At 55.8% G+C, this 13,195-nt stretch overlaps 1 protein-coding gene across 8 annotated transcripts in view; it reads right to left on the bottom strand.

The window, feature by feature from the left end:
• Nucleotides 1-13,195, bottom strand: part of ST3GAL4 (ST3 beta-galactoside alpha-2,3-sialyltransferase 4) — an 86,347-nt gene that overhangs the window by 16,192 nt on the left and 56,960 nt on the right. For 3 of the 8 annotated variants that reach the window (XM_047877248.1, XM_047877249.1, XM_047877257.1), the window contains one exon: nucleotides 8,813-8,899. The exons of 2 other annotated variants lie outside the window; for them this stretch is intronic. In XM_047877248.1, the coding sequence (XP_047733204.1) occupies nucleotides 8,813-8,899 (87 nt within the window). Of the gene's footprint in view, nucleotides 1-6,256; nucleotides 6,282-7,536; nucleotides 7,606-8,812; nucleotides 8,900-13,195 lie in introns of those variants that run through there. 3 more of the 8 variants (XM_047877254.1, XM_047877253.1, XM_047877251.1) reach the window with 2 other exon arrangements.

Below are 13,195 nucleotides of genomic sequence, written 5' to 3'. Positions count from 1 at the left end.
CTTGCTCCTTCTCAGGCACAGTCTCCTTCCTTATGAGAAGGAGGCACAGGCTCCTTCCTTATGAGACACAGTCTCTATTTGCCACCCAACCCCCTCCCCGTAGCCCGAGGCTCCTCTGGAAGCTCTCCAGCAGGCTTCCAATGCATACAACTGTATCCACAGGATTAGTACCGCCTTCCATCTGGACACCAGACTTCCATGAATGCTGGCTAAGACTGCGCTCACTTTCCTGCCACCACAACACGCCCGTGGCATGGGACTAAAATCCGTCAGCCAGGCCTCCTGAACTTGTGTGGCTACCCTTTTGAACCTAAGAGCAGATCTGTTCTACACCTGCTCATGTGCATTTCATCTTAGGAATCTGGGGTCGCATTTCCACCTGTCAAAGTGAGTGAATCTCAGTGGTGCCAGCCAGCCCACCATGATTCCTCCCAGCTCGGAGTCCTCTGTTAATATTCCAGAGGGGACTCAAGCTGGACTATGAAGTCCACGTGACTTGATGCTGTTGCTCGGTAAGGCGAGATGACACACGCCATTGGGGTTCTGTGGGACTATACCCTACTTTAATCAGTCATTCTTGGGTGCAGATGGCTAAGTGCGTGCAATTCTCCCGAACATATCAGTCACCTACAACACTTCTCAGCTCAAAAACGCTCCATGGGCTCCTTGTCTACCCAGAGAGACATGGGTTTGACATCTCTTCACTGATCTCTTTATTCACCTTCTCTACCTCCCATCGAGAGTTCCATGCACACCCAACATTTCCGATCCCCCTTCCCTGCTTGTAACGATTCTGTTGTTGTTTTGTTTGCTGGTGTATCACCAATGTCTAGAATAGTGACCTGTACACAGTAGGCTGTCAATACAAATTCACTGAATTCATAAATGGATCTATTGGCCGGGGACATCACTGGACCAAGAGAAGAGGAAGCAGCAACAGTGGGTCCCATACTCGCTTCATCCCCTCCGGCCCACCCCCTGGCTAGACACAGCCTGCAGACTGTGTCCTCTCCCCATCACTGAACAGCACAGCATGACCACGGCACGCCCAATGGGGAGTGAGGCCTGCCTTGGCCCCAGCTCATGTGAGACAGCCCAGGGCTGCGTAATTGACCAACTGCCTCAAGGCCCGTGAGTGGGCAGATGGGGGCATCTGTCTGGCCATCCAAGGTTGGAGGGAAAGGGGCCTGACAGGCTTCCCACTGAAGCACAGAAGGCTCTCTGTTCCCCATTCATGGGGTCCACAGGCTGCCGCGCCCCCCATCAGACACCCCAACCAGCCCAGCACTTGCAGCCTCCTGCACAGAAACACTGTATCATCCACTTTATCAGCTGCCAGTCACAAGACACCACGGGGAACCACTTGAAAATCATACTTCTGGTGTCCTTCTGGGTGGGGCAGAAGCTTTGAATTCCAGAAAGCTGAAGCTGTGGCAGGGTAGAGAATCAACGGTACAGACTCATAGCCAGGATTTAAAAAAGCAACAGTATGGTGTGGCTGTGGACCTGCCCCAGGTCCCAGGCAGGGGCTTAGGGTATGTTTCCTTCCCCAGACTTTTCACCCAGGAGTCGACGAATTTGGCCCCAAGATGCCAAGGCTAAAGGCACTACCGGAGTTGGAGCCTGAACTCAGCTCCCCACCAATCTGGCCAGTCCCCTTCCTCCTCTGGCCTCCAGATTCCTCTTCTGAAAACGGTGGAAGGCACCAGCCCTGCCCCATCCCACATGTGGCTATGGAGTACTTGCAGTGTGGCTGGTTCACACTGAATGTGTTGCAAGTGGAAAACATATGCGGTGAGGAAGACACTTGTTGGGATGAGCGCTGGGTGTTAGACATAGGGGATGAATCACTGGAATCCACTCCTGAAATCCTAATTGCACTACATGCTAACTAACTTGGATGTAAATTATAAATAAATACGTGAATACATCAATAAATAAAGTTACACTAACAATAAAAAAAAAAAAAAGAAAACATGCTGGATTTCAAAGACTTAGTACCAAAAAAAGTGAACTATCACCTTAAAAATCTATTTGATTGATCACACACTGAACTAATACTTTGGCTATACTGGGTTAAAATATTCAAAATTTATTTCACCTCCTTATTTTTGCTTTTTAAAAATGCAGCTAACTTAACATTAAAAAAATTTTTTTGAACATTTATTTATTATTGAGAGACAGAGAGAGACAGACTGTTAGCAGGGGAGGGGCAGAGAGAGAGGGAGACACAGAACCTGAAGCAGGCTCCAGGCTCTGAGCTATCAGCACAGAGCCCGGCGGGGGGCTTGAACTCACACACCGCGAGATCATGACCTGAGCCGAAGTTGGACGCTTAACTGACTGAGCCACCCAGGTGCCCCTAAGTTAACATTTTTTTAAAATATGTTTATTTTCAGTAATCTCTATACTCAATGTGGGGCCCAAACTCACAGCCCCGAGATCAAGAGTCACATGCTCTTCCAACTGAGCCAGCCAGGAACCCTAACTTAACCTCTTTTAAAATTTAAAATTACCTATGTGGCTTGAGTTTGTGGTTCCCACTGTTTTTTTGTTTTGTTTTGTTTTGTTTTGTTTTGTTTTGTTTTGTTTTGTTTTGTTTGAGAGTGAGAGAACATGGGGGAGGGGCAGAGAGAGAGAGAGAGAGAGAGATTGAGAATATCAAGCAGACCTGGATACGGGCTCAATCTCACAACCTTGGGCTCATGACCTGAGCCGAAATCAAGAGTCAAATGCTCAACTGGCTGAGACACCCAGGCGCCTGCCCCCCAGTGCATTTCCACTGGACAGCGCTGGACCAGGCAATCTCTGAGATCCTACTGGAAGCACCTGTAGAGCACATTAAGCTGCACACGCTTCCTGGACCCCAGCTCAGGAAGGCTAAATCAGAGTGTCCGAGATGCCTCCAGAGGGCCCTGGTCACTCTGACAGTCACAGTGAGCACTGTCTCAAGGTCTCTAGAGTGTCAGAGTTGAGAAGACTCCACTCTTCCCCAGCATCCGTTCCCCTCTTCCTGGGCTGTCAGGGTTCTGGATGCACAGCCACAGTTCAAGGTGACATTGGCACCTGGCACACCAGCCCAATCTCCGCTCTGCCCACATCCAACGTCTTCCTGACCCTGGCAACTCGCCCCAGTGCCTGAGCAGAACTGGCCTCACAGCTACGCCTCGCACACCACACCCTCCCGGGGTCCACGTGGACGGCCATGTTTAGGTTGGCAAGCGGGTCACATGGAACTGTCTTGCCAGAACCTTCGCTCCTCCTCAGGCCAAGAGCTGTGCCTGGGGCACTGGCCAGTGGGCCTGAACCCTGCCTCTGCCACTTAGCATCCCTAAGCCTTGGTCTCCCCATCTGTAGAATGGAGGCCAAGAGCCCCTGCCACAAGTCCCACTGTGCTGGTTAACATGATAACATAGGAAAGACACATGGGAAACGCTCAGCGAATAGCAACTATTAGCCATACTTCTTCATGTGCTAAGTGAAATCCAAAAGCTGCGGCTGTGTGGAATGCAGGGTGGATTAAAACATCATTTTAAAAACACTATTTTTTGGTGGGACGCCTGGATGGTGCAGTCGGTGGAGTGTGCAGCCCTTGATCTCTGGGTTGTACTTAAAAATAAAAATCTTTAAAAAAATAATAAAAAATAAATGAAAAAAACCACGATTTTTCACTCAGTCTGTTGTGCGACCAAAGGCAAAGAAATAAACACTGAACCTTACGTGATGCCCATGTGACTGTCCACCGAACAGAGAAAGTCCCCGATGACCCCTGGGCTTCCCCAGCGCTTCCTAAACACACCCTCCCCTCCCCAAAGAGAAGAAGTTTAGCTTGCACGCCCCCTCCACACCTGACCCCCATTTGAGAATGGAGACAGGGCTAAAGATTCCCATCTGAGTCCTTGTCTTGGCAGGGGCTGACGGCAGGATAAATGGTGTGGGATCTGGAATCACAAGCCCAGACCTCCGTCCCTGGCTTCCCTTGTCCTGGCCACTCTCCCTTTCATGCTGCCCCTCAAGCCAGGGTCCCAGACTACCCAATCTAGGAGTCTCCTCCCGGCCCCCAGTCTTGCCTCCTCACTCCGTTTTGCTTCCTTTGTAGCAGTGACACCACGCTATTTCCCGTACCCCAAGAAAGCAGGGACTCCTTGTGGCCGACAGTATCTCTCGCACCAAATTTAATGCATGTCACGTGGTAGGTAACTGACAAACACTGAAATGAACACGTGTCTAAATGAACGAGCAAATGAGCAGGACAAGCGTGGACAGAAAACTTTCGTCAGATTAGACCATCCCAGACCCTTATTCTGCAAAGACCTGAGCACACAAGGCACTAGGAGCCTGCTAGAGGCTGGGCTCAGGGGCTGGCGGAGGCACCAAGTGTCACAACTTTTGCCAAACACACGTGGCTGAGCTCACAAACATACCCTTATCACCAAGAAGGCGTGGCTTCTGCACCACCTTTGACTCACCTTAATCACCACCAGCTCCAGGGCTATTGGACCACACGATGAGCTGATGTCAACCAACAGACCTATCGAGATCCCAGGAGAGCCTCGAAGATGCCCTATTACCTCACATCCCCTTTATTTGTTCCCCAAGAGGGCCGGCCTAGGCTAAAACCTCAGCCACCCCTCCCTGCACCTCAAAGGACCTTTGGCATCCTGGAGGCAGAGGAGAGGGGTCTGGACACAAACCTGAGGTTCAATCCCACCTCTGCAGTCACAGGCCAGGCAGTCCTGAACAAGCTCCTGTATCTCTCAGGACCTCAGATTCCTCATCTGTGAAATTCAGGTCACAAGAGCAAGTTTTGGGAGGTGTGTGATCCTCGAAAGCCATCCTGAGATCGAAAAGCCTTAGTACAGGCCAGGCCGACACCATGGGAGGGGTCCACAACCACAACCATACTCCCCTCTCCTCCCAGCTGCTGTCTCCATGGCACACTACGAGGGCACACGTAGCTGCTCGGTCAGAGGGGGAGGAGCAGTGCCACCCAGGCTCTGCCCTGCATGAAACCCAGGTCCTGTGTACTGGTCAGACTGGAGTTGCACTGCTGTCACGTGAGAAGCAGGGGATAGGAGAGAGGGAGCAGGCCTCACTGCAGAAGCCACTGTCTCTGGGCATAGCATGTTCTAGAGAAGGTGCCCAGACCCCCAATCAGTCCCATCCTACAGGCATAGAGATGGGCCCCCTCCCCTGAGCAGCGCCCCCTCTCCATAGCAGTTCCAGAAGCAGTACCCTCCTCACTTATTTCCAAAGTGATATTCCCTCTGCTGGTTCTCCCCTGTCTCAGGCAGGTACTCCCAAAGTCCTCAGGCAGGGACAGTGCAGGGCAATGAAAAACATTCTAGCTCTGACCCAAGAACGGTGGCTATCAGCACGGCTGTTTGGGAACATCTGGGAATAGCAGGGAAACAGCTCTCCCCTGTCTATCCAAGCTGTCCTGCCATGGTGGTTCTGGAACACGGAGGTTTCAGGAGGTCAACAGGGGGAGGACCCGCTCCTGAATTCCTATTAGGAGCCCAACCGAGTTAGGGGAGCTGAGGGTGGGGGTAGGGAAAAGAGGGAAGTGCCATGTGGCAATGTAGCACCTGCGGTGGGGGCTCTGAGAAATGAAACCAGGAAGAAGGAAAAGCAAGACCCCATTTCCTGCAGTAGCTGTCCCCAAGGAAGAGCGAAGCCAGCAAGGCCCTTTTAAGGTTCCACATCAGTTAAGACTTTCAATGAACCGACTCTCCTCCAAGTAAAAGGTTGACGAGGAGCTAAGGGGGTGGGGCGGCTAGCATTCTAGGTGCTGCTGGGGAAGGTGCAGACCTTCCAGGGCAAGCAGTGGTCCCTGGGGGCAGAGGCCAGAGCAGAGCAGGTGGGAATGCTGGCTGGAGGGCCGGCTGATGCTCAGGTTATCAAAGATGCCCCAGGACCACCTCTGCCCCTGGGGCTCCTCCACGGGGGACATGTCCAGCAAATCCGTCCGAATGCTCACAGCCCCATCCATAACCCAGAGCCAGGAGGCACCAAGGAGACACTCTGAAAGCCTTCTCAAGCCCACCCTGCTCCGGTCCGTTCCGACCCTCCCGCGTCGAAAACCTCCAAAGGCATCTCTGTGCAAAAACACACCCGTCTCTGCTCACCCACAGGCACACCCCCAAACCAACCCTGGAAACACACAGGAATGTAGTGACCCCTACACACACGTGCACACACCGCTCATTCCTTCTTCCCTGCCCACCCCACCCCACCCCACCCACCCCCAACGTACAGCTTCTGAGGTCTGCTGAGCCCCCTCCGCCAGGGCGCTCTCTTCCCCCATCCTGCGGCCCAGGGCACGGGCCACAGGGCTTCACCTTCAGCTCCCGCTCCAGCCCGGTTTGTTTGTCAGGCTGCAGGTCCCTGGAGCTATCAGCCAGGGAGCACTTCAAGAGCAGGGAGTGGCTAAGCCAGCCCTCTGGGGATCTCTTCACCTCTGAAAGTTGGGTAAAGAGAAACTCTGGACTTCTGGCCCTCGGCCTGGCCAAGCCCGGCTGCCAGCGACAGAGTCACACTCCTGTTATGCTCAGAGGTTCTTGGGGAGGTGGGCGCTGGGGGAGGGGGAGGGCTACAGGAAAGTGAATGACAGGAAGATACACAGCCTCAAAGGGATGTCCCCGGTGGGGCTAGGGAGTGTCCCAAGGCAGCCGGGGACCTCAGTCACACACGGGACAGAGGCAGCTGCCCGGGAACCTCAGTCACACACGGGACAGAGGACACCCCCACCCAGCACCCTCATAGCGCTCACTCACCATCCTCCTGGCCTGGTCTCTTTGTCCAGGCACCTAACCCTGATTCGTGTGAGAGGGGCCATCCTCCTGGCCCACCCACCCACAAATCGGGAAACTCCTAAGCCCTCTCCTAGCCATCCCCCTTCCCCAAACAGACCTTTCTGTCTCGAGCCCTGAGGCATTAGCAATTGCAGGAGCATCCCAGCACCCAGACCTGGGGCAGGTGGTGGGAGGCAAGCCACAAGCTGGTCAGGGCCTAGGGACTGAGGATTCCAGAGTCTAGGGCTCGTTCAGCAGGTTTGGGCCTCGCCCACACCATCTCTCCGCAGAGTTATGGCTTGGTTTCTATAGGATACCTCCTGGGCAGACACCTTAAAATCGAATCGAGGGAGGTGCTAGGGGTCAAGCCAAGTGCCAGAACCCGGAGAATCTGGGGCCTTGCCAGCAGCTCCTCCCCCCTCTGTTGTTTTCAGGTTAGAAGAATACAGCCCTGTTAATCCACTGCAGCCTGGGGACAAGCACTACCCTTTAGGGCCAAATGGAATCCAGAGGCTCTTTTCAAGGAAGCCTGTGCCAGAAAAGGACTGGGGAAAACTGAGGCACAGGGAAGAAAACCTGAGAAAACTCAGGAGACCACGCCGTCACTGGGGCCCTGGCCCTACTGGTCCTCCTGCCCTCTTCCCAGTGTCTGTTTGCTCCTGCCTAGGAGCTGGCAGGATCAGGGCCCTGGGACAAGGTACCTCCCACCCCCGAAAGCACCCCCAAAGCCTGGCCAGCTCACCTGGCCTTCCCGGCTGTCAGTCCAGCTGTTCCGGAAAGAGAACATTTTCTTCCCCCTCTATTTGGACAGCTGCAGGGACAGTGATGGCAAAAAGAGAAGGTCTGATTACTGAGGGAGGGGACAGTGCAGGGACAGGGCCACAGGGCCTCCGACGGGGTGGCCAGAGGGTCTGGAGCTAGGGGGAGGTCCCAGACAGGAGACTGGGCCAGGGACCTAGGTGGGGCCTTGAGCAGCCCAACAGGGTACAGGGAACAGCTGCCATCCAGAGGGTAGCAAGAGGGGCTTCTAGAGCCAGGCCTGGGACCTGGAGTCATGAATGGACGCCCAAGAGCAAGGGAGGAGAATGACTCCCTTCTTTACGAAAGCACTCAGCTACAGGGTGGGGCTAAGGATGGCCCTCCGGCCCAGCCCCGAACCCTTCCTCCCAGGCAGATCCCCAGCAGATCCAGGGCTGGTGGGTGGGGTGCAAGGAGGGGAAGACAAGGCAGCTACAGGACAAAAGTCAGAAGACCCAGAAATCCAGCTCCTTCCCAATCAGGAGGCCGGAAGTAGAACAGTAGGGCCAAGACGCACACTTTTCCTCCTCTCTCTGCTTCCCGACGGTCTCTCTCTCACTCCCCTGCCCCTCCTCCCGGTCCCTGTCCCCTTTCCAACCATCATGTCCTGGTGTCTCCCTGTCCCCATCTCCACCTCCCCCCATCGCCTCCCTCCCCCCCCCAGCCCCCCACCCTCGGGTTATGTAAGGGGCCTGAGAACAACACAGAGGGAGCTTTGTTGTCAAACCAAATCCATACGGAGCCGGAATCGGCCAACGCAGCTGTTCCCCATTCCCTCCGCCTTGGCAGAGTTGAGATGCTGGGCAGGAAGCCCCCACACGCCTCCATTTTGGGAGGTGGGGGGCAAACGCTGGCCCTAGGGGCCCCGGGCAGCTAAACGGGTGGCCAGAGATCAGTCACCATTGCGTGGCACCACAGCAGGGGACCAGCCGGCTCCCAAGACAGAAGGGAGTCCCAGTGCAAAGCCAAGGTCACACAGACCACAGAGAGGAGAGCACCAGGCTAGAAGCAGGCCTGGATAGTGGCAGGCCTAGAAGGCGGGGGGGGGGGGGGGAACAGGACACAACCTCCCACAGGCCCACCCGTGTTCTTGTCCACACACGGATGCATGCCTATGCTCTCTCTCTCCCACACAACCCACGGACACGCTCATGCACACACAGCGCACGCGCGCATGAACACACACATCGGCCCAAGCACAACACGCCGTGTGTGCTCACCTGGAAGGTGTCTGAATGGAAATCTCCTCCCTGCTCTGGCCAGCCTCCTCCATCCCAGCAGGTACCTCTGGAGAAAGAGCTGGAGCTCTGGAGAGAGGAGGGCGGGGGCAGAGGTCAGAAGCCAGAGAAGCTCCACCACCAGGTTCTTCTTTGCCGACCCTCAGGCTCCAGGACAAGGTCCCACTGTCCTTACCAGGGCGGTGTCCAAGAAGAGGGGGACGGGGGGGGGGCAGGGAGCTGAGTTGAAGTTTACTTTGAGTTTACTTTGGGCTGGCACCGTCCCTTCACCAAGCTCAGGGGCTGGAAGAGCCATCTCACTAGAAAATGCTGGAGCTGCCAAGAACAGCAGGCTCTCCTGAGCCTCCACAGCCCAGCAGGGCACCTCCCCGGCCACCGGAAGTCCGGCTGCCAGTGTCAGGACAAGTTGGATGTTGAGGCAAGGGGGGTGAGGACCCCGGGGGAAAGAACAGATGTCAGACACGAAGGGAGAGGGAGGAAAAGGGAAGAAAGGAAGGCAGAAAACGGTCAACAAAAGACAGAAAAAGACAGGACCCAGGAGCGGACCAGAGGAGAACGGGGTGGGGGGGGACAGTGAGTGTGGCGAGAAGGGCCCAAGAGCCCAGGAGGATGGGTTCCCCCTCTCCCTGAACGCACTCTCCCCAGCCAGGCCTTGGCTAAGCCCCTGGGAGGACAGAGCCAGCCTGGGAGAAGCAGGACAGAAGTGGACATTTCCAGGGGTGTCCTAGTCCACCAGCTCCTCCGCCAGCCATGCCCCGGGGGATTTCAGCCTCCCCAGTCCTGGGTCTTTGGGGCCTGGAGAACAGAAAGCCCGAATAACGTCAGGACCTCAGAGACAGGGATGAGACAGAGGCAGCGGTGGACGGAGGGGCAGAGAGAGCGGGGGTCACTCCTGAGACAGTCTCCTTCCTCCCTGTGGGGAGAGACACTCTGTGACCTCCAAGGGCAAGTTACTAAAACAACAACAATAAAAAAACAACAACACCCCAGCGAGTTACTTTTCTGAGTCTCAGCTCCCTCATTTGCAAAAGGAAACAGTTACTGAGAGGCCACCGTGTGCCAGCACGGTGCCAGGTGCTGGGGACACCAGGGTAAGGCAGTCGCAATCCTGCCCTATGGTGACCTCTGAGGCCTCTGCCAGCTTGTTTACCTCATTTGCGTTTCACAGACCTGGGAGGTGGGGCAGATACTATTAGCCCAATTAACAGATGTGCTGATGGAGAACGAATAATGGCCACGGCTCTGCCTGAGGTCACAGACCTGGGGAGTAGACAGAGAGGAGACCAAGGATGCCATCCGGCTCCTGCCAGGCCGCCTGCCCCTGGCTGCTGGGCCGGCAGGGAGACACCTGTCAGTGTCTGGGCCCCACCTGGAACCACAGAAAAACACAGCAGCCAGCATTTACAGGGTGCTGGATTCTGCGCACTGGGATGTCACTAGAAACGCTCTCTCGTTCAGAAGTGTGAGCTCCTCGGGGGAAACCGAGGCTCTGTGTCGGGCCCACGGCTGGGCAGCCGGGAAAGGAGTCAAGCCGTGGCTCCCTGTACCACACCACCGTCCCTGCACAACGTGGCCAGCGTGGGAGCTGAGGGGAGCGGGGTGCACAGGGAGAGGTGGCAGTGTGCTGGGTGGCCGGGGAGGCTTCCGAGAGCACAGCCTCGGGCTGGATGCCCACGGACACTTGCAATTTAGGAAGATGGCTACCGATGGCACCTGGGCCATACCCGGGGGGCCGGCCAGAGCAAAGGCCAGGAGGTGAGAAAACACATGGCGTGTTCCTGGGAAAATAAAAAGTCTTAATGTGGCTGGATGGGGGCTTTCAAATAAAACTCTTTAGAGCCAAGAAACCCTCTGTCCTACTTTCAAAGGGAATTTTATGTGGAAACCCAATATGGAGAAAGAAGAGAAGTGTAGTTGTTTGGGTAGAAGCAAGAACAGGGGTGAACCGTGCCTCCCGAGAGGACACCTGAGAGAGGCTCCTTAGGGTCAGTCTGTGCAAGGTCTTAAAGTCTGGGCTGAGGAGGTGAAACAGGAACAGGGAGGGGACCCACTGAGCCCAGGGCAGGTAGAAGGAGGGGCCTGCTCTCCTCAGGGGGGCAGAAGACTGCCCATCCTTACTAGGGGCTCCTGCCTGCCTCCCGGGTGCCCAGAGAGACCCCCAGGGGAGGGGGAGACCCCAGGCAGCCAGGCCAGGCCCTTCTCTGACCAACAGCTCACCTGTCTGCTCACTGCCTTTGCCCCAAGAAAAGGAGGAAGGAAAAACAGGAACGCAGTGAAGACAAAGTCAGAAAACCCAAGCTATGTCTTCCATTCATTTATCAAACAAATATTTACTGAGCACTTGTTATTTGCTAGACATGATTCCAGGCATGAAGAATATAGCAGTAAACAAGACAGACAAGTTCCGGGAGCTTTACACCAAAATCCTAAAATCTCAGCGAGAAAATGCCTTAAAAGTTTTCAGATCTGCTCCACACCACAAACGTGCTCCTGCTATGCCCACATCTCCTTTGGCCTGTCCCCGTCAAGGTCACCAGTCGATGCGTACGCATCTTCCACGATAGGGAACGTGTCCCCTCCACAGGCAGGTGCATGCTCCAGAGCCTCCAGATGGCCACACCAGAAGACCCCCGCTGGTGTCCCTCCCCACCCAGCCTAGGCAGAGCCTGAGGCAAGGGAGTCAACAGAGCATCAAATGCACTGTTAGAATGTGCAGGTTTTATTCTATATCAACACAAAATATAAGGATTCCTTGCTAGTTCTGCTGATTCTGAGTCAATGGCCTGGGACCAGGGGAAATGAGTCAGCCCCGTTCTCACCTGCCCAGAGCTCCCGGGCCCCTCAGCCTCTGCCACCGTGACTGCCCTGTTCGCTTCCCTCCCAGAACCCCCCAGCAGTCGTCCCCAGAGCGTGCCTGCGCTGGTGCCCACTTCTCTCCTGCCGTCGCTTCCAGCCAGGCCTCCCTCCTCCTGACCTGTGCACCTGCAAAGGGCAGAGGGGGCTGTGGAAGCTGCAAGGCAGAAGGAGAAGCCCGCCACTAGGACCTCTCCAGGCCGGGGCCAGGCCAGGGCGGGTGTCAAGCAAGGACCCTGGAGCAAAGGTGCTCCTGTCTGGCAGGAATGTGGGGATGCCAGGCCCCGGAGCAGCCGCCTTGGCCCAGATCCCCCTGCTCGGACCTGTAGGGCCCCTCCCCATCTCCACGTGTGGCCACCGTTGCCGGATGAGGCCTTGCAGCCCTGTGGGCGGCAGCTGGGGGAGCCGCTGCATTTCCAAAGGAATAGGAGCCGGCAGGCGGGCCAGATGGAAGCAATTACGGGGGAAAGCAGGAGAGGTGGGGGCTAGGAGGGGCTGGGAGGGCCAGCGGTGGGGAGGGAGGACGAGAGAGAGAGAGAGAGAGAGAGAGAGAGAGAGAGAGAGAGAGAGGACAGCCCCCCCCCCCCCCCCCCCCCGCCCTGCCGGACCACAGGGGGCTGACAAGCAAAGTGCCTGCACTCACAGGAAGGGGGCCACATGCCACATGGGCAAATGGGCAGGGCAAGATGTGGGGTTCGCAAGGGCTCTGGCCTGGGAATCAGGAGGCGGAGGCTATGGTCGGCCTTAGTCACCGATACACTGTGGCCCTGAGCAAAGCCCTTCACACCTCTGAGACTCTTCAGCCATCACAGGAAAGGGGAGGAGGAGCTTGGGGAAGCAGTGCTGGACTCAACTGGCAAGTGCAGGTTTCCTAAACAGGACTAGATACAAAGTCTCCGCTCAGATGCTCCCGAGCAGTGTGAGCAGTGTGACCGTGGCCATGCCGTTTACGCTTCTCCAGGCTCCCTCCGTTTCTTCGTTTATAAATGGGCTGAGAGAAAGGGTTGTGTGAGGCTTACGTGATTTAAATAAGTATATAGAGCACCTTTTTTTTTTTTCTTGTAAGTTTACTGGGCCAGGCTTTTAAAAAGTGCTTGATTGACAAATGGTAACTATTTTTGTTATCTGCTAAGTCTTTTTTATTCTAAGGAGGTCTTTACAGAGGCTGCATGGGCAGAGGACACAGGGCAGGTGGGGGGCATGGGTTGGGGGGCATTGCGGCAGCCCCCTGGATCCCACACCCTGGAGGAGGGGTGGGATCCAAGGCAGGAACAACAGTGTGCAGGCCCAGCACTCTGCAAAGTGGTCCCTGTCCTCTCCAGCCATCACCACCCTCCCCACCCCACACAGGAAAGCAAGAGCCTGGAGCCCCTGAGCCACTGGGCTGGGCTTCGGAGGGAAGCTCCAGGCAGGAGGAAGGGACTATCCTATAACAGCTCCTCTGGGCTTCCAGAGCCAGGCCTTCTCCCGCTCAAGGCCCAGGTAGACACGGAAGGCTTCACCTAGGCCCAC

The sequence above is a fragment of the Prionailurus viverrinus genome, chromosome D1 (genome assembly GCF_022837055.1).
Source record: "Prionailurus viverrinus isolate Anna chromosome D1, UM_Priviv_1.0, whole genome shotgun sequence".
NCBI lineage: Eukaryota > Metazoa > Chordata > Mammalia > Carnivora > Felidae > Prionailurus > Prionailurus viverrinus.
The sequence above is the reverse complement of the archived record's forward strand: the minus strand, read 5'-3'. Positions and strand labels throughout refer to the sequence as shown.